We start from the raw sequence: 9,839 nt of genomic DNA on the forward strand, positions 1-9,839 counted from the left end.
AATACAAGGCAAACAATTTCTTTGGGGACAAAGCAGCATTGTGTCAATGAGACCCTCTCCTGCAGGGTAAAAGTCATTCTTCCCCACACTGTAAATGGACCCCGAGTTTCATAATTAGCAGATAAACTCACAGGAACCAAAGCTGACATATGGATAAAAGCAGTGAGATCACAGTACACCAAAGTATCATATATATCGAAGAAATAATTCAGTGTCTTAGATTTTTCTATAAAAATTTGTGATCTATATATAGGACTTCATTCACATGGACACTAACAATAAGGAGTATTTGCTTTGGCGGTAGTGGATCACACATCTGCTTATCTTGATTTTAATATATTTTTTTTACATCATGTTCTGAGTACACAGATGTGAGTCAGGTAGCATTTGAATCCCCCACATCATATACACAGCTGAGGTGCCCCGCATCCGGCATCCCCCGGGGTCCTCGGTTCACTGACGTTAGCCACATGAATCCAAGGTCTGAACTCAGAGCAAAAAGCTTAGTTTTTGCACAATCAGTCAGCATAGATAATAAATCCAGAAAATGTGCTGTATTTGTTGTTGTTGCCTCCGTGGGCTTTCCCGCCATCTAACTTGATGTAGACTTCATCTCCTGGCTCCAGATGAAGGACCACACTGTTACTCGCGTAGTCGTAATTCTGATCCGCATCTTGGGCAATTGCGCTGGCGCGCACCTGTGTGAAACAGACAAGAATTAGAATCTGCAAAAGAGATTTTCTTTTTTTTTTTTTTTTTGCCATTCACACAGCACCATAAATAGACTGGCCATCAGGGCCCTGAATTTAGCACAGCCAAGTCCACCTTGGCCTTGGGGCTTTATGAGGATATCTTTGCAACGGTTTCAACTACGCTATTGGAAAACAGAAAATAGTGCTTTTCGGATGGTTATTGTAGCAGTCTTTTTTTTTTTTTCTCAACTATATGTGGTAAACAATGCATACCAATCTCTTCTCTTCCTAAATCAAGACTTTTCTAATTCCTTGTATCTCTATACCCAATCACTTCCTGAAATGGCCGTTGTTTTTTGTATTTTAATTTAAACCAAGCAGCAGTATTCTAACCAGTTGTCTATGAGTACAGAAGTTCAAACCAAACTTCAGTTGGTCCCTCTGATGATTAGAAAACTGAGATTCATGGTATGTACAGACTCAGAGAAATCTGACTCTTCTAACTCTACTATCCAGAAAGAAGAAAAGAAGAAATCGTTTTGATTTGGGGCTTTCAAAATCTAATTCAAGGAAAAGCCTCTGTACCTGAATCAAACATTATTGGTTTAAAAGTTTACATAGCTCTTATTTCTATTTGTGCCTTTTTATCACTTACTTGTGGACACTTAAACTATTTAATTTCAATACATCTAAAACTTACAGAAGGAACAACATTCCCATGATTTGAGTGTCTCTAAAATTTCTAGAATTTTTGAATGATCTCATGGAATACCCTTTTATATTTAGGTGATTCTAAATTGTGGTTTGCTCTGAGGATGGAGGTTTGCTTATATTCCACTCAGGTTGAGCCTGTGATCTCATTAGAGAGCTGACAGACACTTGCAAACAGTCCAATTCCCCATCATATCAAGTAATATGGACATTCTGTCACATTCTCAACTCCAATTAGGCTTCACATTCATTTAGTTGTATTTTGAGTCTACCTTGGAAAAAAAATTTTTCAATAGGCAGACTTGTACTTGATTTATTTCAGTAAAACATCTACTTTGTGGCTTGTTTCTATTCCACTGTAATGATATTTCCCCAAATAACACAGCGAGTGATTTAGTGGTTTTGTAAACCTGTACTATGTAATAATGCATGACTTGGGGTGCAATATGTGGGATTTTATCACTTGGCAAAATGAGAAATGAGACATAAGTCAAGCATTTCCTTTCTTTCAAAATTTAAATGATAGGTTTTCAAATTAAATTTTCATGTGGTATGTTCTCACAGTAATGCTGAAATGTTAAAAAAGGAGAAGGCTCTTTGACACTGCTGAACTTGTAATTCGAGTAGTATTTTAAGCATTTCTTTCTGGATATCATATGGCAAAAGGAGAAAAGGGCTTAAAGATTTAGAATCATTTAACACTGTGCTAATTGACACTAATATAGTAAAAGCAATATATAATTATGCTGAGAAGCACTGATTCAAATGTATACACCACTTTAGTGAAGTCATCTGTTTTGAACATTAATAAAAATACAACTTAATGTCATAATATTTCTTAGAAATTAATTCATTAGATTATAGGAGTTGGATGCTTTGATTCACTAATTTCATCTAGTCATTACATTCCCAGGAGAAAATAATCTACAAGGAGGACAGCATTTTTAGGACTTGATTTTTTTTTTTTTAATGTGTGGATTTTTAATGAGTGAGAAAAATTAAAATACAAAATAATAGCTAGCCATATTAGTAATATATGAATTATCAATCTATAATAGGTTTCTCTCCTAATAATCAGCCACACATTTTTATTTAGCACTTTAGGTATTTAGTATGAAATTCTATGGGTATTGTGCTTTAACACTGTTTTCTTCATGAGGGCATTTGAGAATTGGGATGATCAAAATCAGTTGATTTAGAGATAACAGTCTTAAACACATAAATAATGCAATTTTGTTCTATTGCATTATGGGGTCTAACCACAAACCCATGTAAATGTTACCATTTTTATTCAGTAGGTGTTACCATGAAAATCTGCAAATGCATTAGGGTGATCCCACAGACTGGAAGGTTACCCAGGTTACCCTTACAGTTTTCACTTCCTTTGTTGGATAAAGCCAGTGTGATTGCTTTTTAATGAAAGTGATTCTCTAAGATTTTAACCTGTACTGTACCATAATACTCTCCCAATTAAATACGTGCCATATTCTAGTGTACTTTGCTGGATTTTTGTATGCCTGCTCACCTGATCATACTATGAAGGTATAATGGAACTTGAAATTTCAAGCTCTAGTATCCAGCCCAGTAACTTCCAACAATTCTTCCTTTAACCCATCAAACTATTGAGGAAAGTGATGTATCTACCCTGGAGACTATTTTCAGGTTCCAAAATGTGTACTGATTTCAGCATTTTCTCTGAGAGTTTGATCCATTCTTTTCTTTGCCCCATATACCCATTTCTACCTAAATGTACTCTAATATCTTTTCATCTTATAAGTTAACTATTTAGATTCTGCTGATCTTTAGTGCATGTTTCACAGCCCCTAAAAAGATAATTAATTTGACACTTAATGAATCTTGCTAATAAATTAATACCAGTCCACAAACTGTCCATTATTTCCAATATATCTCATATTTACTGGTGCCATGACTAATAAATTCTTAGAGTAAAAATAGATCTTTAATTATTTTATAGTTCTTATCTTAAGCCAGTTTTATTTTTTATTACAGTAGCTTATTATTTTTTTTCTTTCCAGAAAATTAGAGTAGCTTATTATAGTGGTATTATAGTGACTGGATTCAAATAGCTGCATTTTTTATTCAGGATACAAACTTAAAAAAAAAAATTCCTGTCTCTGTTAAAGCTATTTGAGTCCAACTTTTGCCTTTAATATGCACTGTCATGGGCTTTTAACACATGGTAAGATTAAATTTAGGTTGATGGTTTCATGGGGAATATGAGAATCATGGTCCTTTTAGTTCTCTGTTTGTGAGGATATAATAGGTTATGTTGCCTTAGCATTATCTTATTAGTGAGGGTTTATCATTAGAGACAATATTTATGGTAACATTTGCTAATTTAATTAATTGCTACTGATGCTCTCATAATTTCATTTTCATTGTACTTCTGTGGAATCATAAACAAAAGGTTAAGTGGTGTATCAGGTTAATTTACTGGCCTTTGATGTTTCCATCTGTGATTCTGCATTCAAACACAAAGCATAAATAAAATGGCTCTCATATGGTTACGGTCCAGAGGCATTCCTCTATCCTAGAGTGAACTGCTTTTTTAGTTTAATTTTTTGTGCTTCTCAAATCTGCTTAATCCATAGAACATTACACTGACATGGATCTCTTGAGTTTCTGTTTTATGAAAACAAATTAGGTCAGCTCAGAAGAGGGTACTGCTGTCTGAGAAGTGATCAGACAAGAGTAAAATTGAAAATCAAGGATCAACCCTTTCTTTAATATTAATTAAAAAAAGATTTTGTAAGATTTGTCATTTGTAATGCCTGCAGACCAGACTTTACAAAATAGTTCTATTCTGGAGATAGAATTTCTTAACACTAATATTGTAATAACCATTTTGCAAAACAGTCCTTGCTGAACTCGAAAATATATTGTTTGCTACGGTATTTGTTTTTCTGAATAACTTGTTGCTCACCTTTTATAGAAGCAGCAGCTTAATAATGCCAATGAAAAGCGTTATACATTATCAGGTCAGCTGTTTTGCCTTTTTTTTTTTCCCTGATCCTCACAGAATGCATATCCTAGGATGATACAAAGAAACCTTCGACACTCCAAACAATGAAATAATTTTAAAAAACAAACTGCACATGGAACACATATATGGCATGGTTTTCCTGGAATCTAAATCTGGCCTCAGCGTCAACATTTAACCTAATTTAAATGTACTGCTCCCCAGCTTTTCATGCAATTGCAATTTCCAGAGACTTAAAGATCTGTGCTTTTATACTCTGGCTGAAACAACTTGAATCTTTTTTTTAATTTGAATTAATACCTCTAAAAACAATCTCTTCAGCCTGACAGTATTTGCTAGACTTAATCTTTGAGTCAGAAGGCAGCCAAAATGTAAATAAATGGGTGCCTCATCACTGCCTACTGAGGGGCTGTTCACAAATCATTTTGTTAGGGTGACACAATAGCTCTATTTTGGTTACAATGAGTCATGCCATTTTTAGCCATTTACCTATAACGAAGCCACTGCTCTGTGAATAATTTTTATTTATCTTAATATTATTTTCATGCATAATAACTATAATAAACAACCCTGTCAGTGCCTCCTGGTGGCCATTTTTCCTCTTTTTTGTTCTATCCGACCTTAGGGTCCCTTAAGCCATTTACTTCTGAATTCCTTTAGAAGTGAGGGGTGATAGGAATGAGAACGAAAGGATATTCCGCCCTTTCTCTTATTTATTTAGAGCATTTGTGTTTCACTTTGGAAGAATTCTGACACTGTGAATTGTGTGTTTGGAATAAATTCTGGTTTAATGTGGCTTAATAGAAACCAGGGTTATAGCTAGAAAGGTCTCAATTCAAGGGACAAGCGACCTGAAGCCTGAGAATCCTTGTTATATCACAGTTGGCCCTCGCAGGGTCATGGGGAGCCGGGTGGAGGGGGGCACTCTGTGCCACCCGAGAAGCAAAGTTAAACCCAAGAACTCAGCCCAGACTGCAGGCTGCAAGGCCCCCCTCAGCGGCTGCTGATTTACCGTGTGCTGAGGGTCTGATTACACCCTGAGGTAGACACAAATATGATTTTCCTCCCCTGACTAAGAGATCAGACACACTTCAGTTTTGCAAGGACTGCGAATTTCTCAAGGCATCGGGAAAGTGGCCCCAGCCTAACACCGCAGACCAGTGGCCCTTGGAGCAGCGCGCAACGGCTTGGCTCAGGGGAGCAAGCCGTCTGGCCGAGGGCTAACCTGAGGCTATTTCACAGTCCAGGCCAAGGCCACCGCTGCTTGTGAGGGAAAGGTTGGGTTGGAGAGACCCTCACGAAGGCGCCCTGGGGCTCGCTGGCAGGGAGGCTCATCGCCCCGGGGTTGGGTTGGGCCACCAGCTTCCTGACCACCCGCATGTGCCTCCTCCGGCTCCAGCCAGTGGAGTTTGGGCTGTGTGTTTGGGAGCGTGTTTTATGGCACAAACCCAGGATTCTCAACTTTTCCTTTTGTTAGCAGCACTTATTGCCTCTCCCCCTTCTTCAGCTGAAATCTAAACCAGAGTTTTGCATCTCGAATTTGACTACTTGTGAGTTTATCCGGGCCTGGCGACCGCGGATCCCATGGTCCTGCCTTGGCCCGGGGTGCGCCCTGGGCTCGGACTCACTCCTCCGCGCCCCTTCTATTTTTTCCTTTGGGCCCAGGTCTTTCTCCCTCGGGTTTGTCACGCTGGCACGCCCACTTCTGGCTCCCCTAGCCCTCCCAATTCCCGGCAAAACCTGACAGTGACCCCACGCTGGTGAGCATCCCACAGCCGGGGCGCGCGGTGGGGGGAGGGGGGCGTGTCGCTTTCTCCTCCGGGACTGCCCGAGGTGCACGAACTGTCCCGGACCGAATCCTGCTTCCCGCTTCTTAGGGTCGCGCGCACCGAGCGCAGGTGCCCGGGCTCGGGAGCCACCCTCGCCCGGCCTCCGGGCGCTCTTCGGCATACGACCCCCGCCTCCCCAGGGTGGAGACAGCATTCTCCCTCGCTGGAAGCTCCCGGGAGCGGGAGCTGCCGCGCCCTTCCTCCGAGGGCTCCCACCCCCCATTTCCGGGGTCTCCTCCCTCTTGCCTGCACCTTCCCGCGCGCCCTCCCCGCCCTACGCCTGCTCTCACCTGGTTGTTTTTGCAGAGATCAGCCCACATGCTGGTGCCATCCCCTCCTCGCATCAGAACGTGGTAGGTGAAGAAGTAGATACCCGGGATGGAGCAGGTGAACTTGCCCGTGGTGGGATCGTAGTGGTTCCCGAGGTTGGTGACCACGTCGTCGAACTTGAGCACCTCGTAGCCTTCGTGCTGCCGCTTGAGGCCGGCGTAGAAGGCGATCTTGGGCACCGTGCTGTAGGTGGCGGCGCTGATGGCCCCGGCTGCGTTCAGGCCCGGCGCCCCCGGCGGGCCCGGCAGGCCTTGGCGGCCGGGCTCGCCCTTCTCGCCCGGGGGGCCCACGGGGCCCGGCGGCCCGGGCTCACCCGGGGGTCCCCGCGGGCCCGCCTTCCCCGGCCTGCCGGCCTCGCCTTTGGGGCCCTGGATGAAGGTGGGCAGGGACTGCATGAGGCCGCGGTCGGGCGTGGCGGCCGTGCTGGGCGCCTTGGTGCCCCCATAGGGGTCGCAGACCATGCGGCAGGTGCCCAGCATCTCGTAGTGCGCCGACGTGCCGGCCGAGCTCACCAGCACCGGGATGAGGATCACCAGCAGCAGCACCATCACCACCCCCAGCGCCCCGGCTGCAATCAGGCGCCTCCTGCTGCCCACCAGCCGGCTCAGCGCGGGGCGATCCTCTTGTCTGCTTTTGGACAAAATTTTGAAGGTTGGGCGGGGACCTCCTCAGAGCCGAAAACAACCCCCTGCGAACCCCAAGTCCCCTGGGCGGGCGCGCGCCGGCCGCTCCTCGCGGGCTCTGGCTCTCCCCCAAGCTGAGGCTGCGGCTGGGGAGGGAGCTCGGACGCCAAGTGACTTGAGCTGAAGTCCCGAGCTGGGGGTGCGGGTGGGGGTGGGGGCAGGGGGAGGGGTGCGCAGGGCGCCCTCTCGCCTCCCGCGAGCCCCTCGCACCTGTGGCTGCCGGGGCGCCGGCGCGGCCGCCCTGAGTGCAGAGCAGCCGCCGCCTCTCGCGCTCGCCCGGGCCGCTCACACTTTTATGCCGCCGCCTGCGATCGACTTTCCCGTTTTTGCCGACTGCGCCAGTTCGCACCAACTTTCCGTCTGAAGTTGCCTTTTTCTGCCTCCTTCTCTTCTTTCGCTCGCTGGGATCGCCCTTCTCCTGCCTTTTCTTTCTTTTTTTTTTTTTTTTTTCCCCTCCTCGGCAACCACCAGAACTCTAATAGATGCGCATCCCCAAAACCCCGCGCACCGGCCGCACAAGCTAGGGCCCGGCGCCCCCCGGATGAGTGGAGCGGTGGCGCTGGGCACCAGTGGCGGCTCGGAGAGGCTCCAGGCTGGATCGGAGGAGCTGGCGAGCAGTGGCGAGCGCCTCACGGCCGGGAGCGGAGCGAGAAAGAGACTGAACGCAGAATTCTGCCTGGGTACCACCTGCCAGGAGAAGAGGAGGCTGACAAACGCGCGCCGGAGCAATTTATAGGCACCCAAGGCGCAGAGGAAGGGGAGCCGCTTTGGCATCTCATTGCGGCATCTGCTCTGCTCATCCCACTCAAAGAGAGTTTGGCATTACTCTGACAATGTGGGATTTTTCCCCCCCTCGGTCTCTCTCTTTTTTTTTTTCTCCTTCCCTGCACATGGATGAACAGTGAGATCCTGAATACTCCCTTGCTGAACTCAGGCGATGGCAGCGCTCTCCCTGGACATATGCGGTGGGGGGTGGGGGGAGGTGAGACAGATGTACAGGAGGAGCCTTCAGAACTCAAGGGTCACACCTAAGTCCTCTATTTCCCCACTGCCTGCAGCCCCAGTTGGAAGGTGCAGTTGAAGGTTGAATGGAGGGTAGCTGGGTTGACAGTATTTCTCTAATGGCTCACCCACAATCGGCGCTTAAGGTGTTTTTTTTTTTTTTTTTCCTTTCTCAAAATGCCACTTTTAACATAAGGAGGGCCCTTTAGAATTTTCCAGATGGCAGATGTGATTTTTTTTTAACCTTATGATTTTCCTCACCAGCCTTCCAAAGTGAAATAAGATGTTACCCAAAAAACAGTAAGGTGTGTTGAAAAGCCAAAGGACCTTTCTCAAGGATTTTAAATGAACATGCCCACCACATAAAAGGGGGCAGGGGGGCTCTTTTGACAAATGCTGCAAATGGTGAGTACAGACAGGCACTCTGATTATAGGCCTACAATTCTAGCAACCTTTCAGGAGATTCAGCTATGGACCTAAGTTGCATTTACTTAAAGGTAGTACATGCATGAGAAATAATCACTCATCAGGATGCCTTCAGAAGTCTTGAGAGAAAGCAGGCAGCGTTCACAAAAGTACTGGACAAAATCTTTTCCGAAGACACAGAAAGAGCCCTGCAAGTCAAGCACATTTCCTGCATGTGTCTTGGGGGAGGGGGAAAATGGGCAAAATATGAGAAAGAAGAGCTCCCATTTGTGATGGCAAGCAGAGGACCAACCTGAATTTATAATATTAATGGAAAGCCCCTCCACAGTAGATATTAAGCAAGTTATCCCACCGACAAATACATAAGACACACAAGAACGACTTTAAATAAACAAGTAGAATTGATTCGTAAATCATACTTCTGCATTCAGGAGCAACGGATGTCAATCAAACGTGGGTGACATTTGCTTGTCAATACGGGGATGATGGCTGGGAAGACAGTGACTTATTACATCGGGGCGAGAATTGAAATGAGAAGCAGAAACAAGTAAGATTGCACAACCAGCAAACAATAGCATCCCAGGTGACCATCAGGGGCCTGTGATCTGGTCTGTGGGTTCCACAGCATGGATGGACATCCTCTCCTCTCTGCTTTCTGCCTACCCCCATCCCACCCCACCAGTTCAGTTCTTTCTCTCCTCCTCTATTTCAGAACAAAATAAGGTCAAATGAGGAGGCAGAAGGAAACAAAGATTCATTGATTCTTCTAAGAGAAATGTCAGCGGCTCGTCAGGTCTTTCCTCGGAGAATCAACATTAAGGCATTGGGCAGTGGGGGGCATCCTAGCCCAGGTCTCCCTACTCCCCAGGATCACGCCTTCTGGCTGCTGACATGGCCCTTCCTCCTGCTAGTGGGACACAGTCCTTCTCACTTCTCAAACCTTTCACTTTTATTTGAAGGGGTTGATTTTATAAACATCTGCCTTTACATTGGACATAGTTACACATACATTTCACACTGTTTTTGTTCACATGAGTTGCCTTATTTTTTCATATGTTTAAGCAACAAACACATAGTTCTCTCCAGGCAACAGTATATATTTTCCTAACATCTCTTCTGGGTTGCTTCTCAAAGTTACCTTTCTTTGTGGGGTGGAGAGGAGTGA

The 9,839-nt window shown here is 45.0% G+C and overlaps 1 protein-coding gene across 1 annotated transcript; it reads right to left on the bottom strand.

Annotated features, from left to right (window-relative positions):
- Window positions 1-518: 518 nt before the first annotated feature.
- C1QL3 (complement C1q like 3) lies at window positions 519-7,111 on the bottom strand. The gene is made up of 2 exons (XM_052651210.1): window positions 6,524-7,111; window positions 519-698 (listed from the first exon to the last, which is right to left on the bottom strand). The coding sequence occupies exons 1-2, from the start codon at window positions 7,109-7,111 to the stop codon at window positions 519-521; spliced, it is 768 nt and encodes a 255-aa protein (XP_052507170.1).
- Between the last annotated feature and the right edge of the window lie 2,728 nt (window positions 7,112-9,839).

This window comes from Budorcas taxicolor, chromosome 13 (genome assembly GCF_023091745.1).
Source record: "Budorcas taxicolor isolate Tak-1 chromosome 13, Takin1.1, whole genome shotgun sequence".
NCBI lineage: Eukaryota > Metazoa > Chordata > Mammalia > Artiodactyla > Bovidae > Budorcas > Budorcas taxicolor.

What these genes read in the sequence shown, in the direction of transcription:
- C1QL3 (XM_052651210.1), bottom strand. Translation starts at nt 7,111, where the DNA reads ATGGTGCTGCTGCTGGTGATCCTCATCCCGGTGCTGGTGAGCTCGGCC. An exon ending in ATCTCTGCAAAAACAACCAG is followed by an intron (nt 699 to 6,523) that starts GTGAGAGCAGGC and finishes TGTTTCACACAG; the next exon opens with GTGCGCGCCAGCGCAATTGC.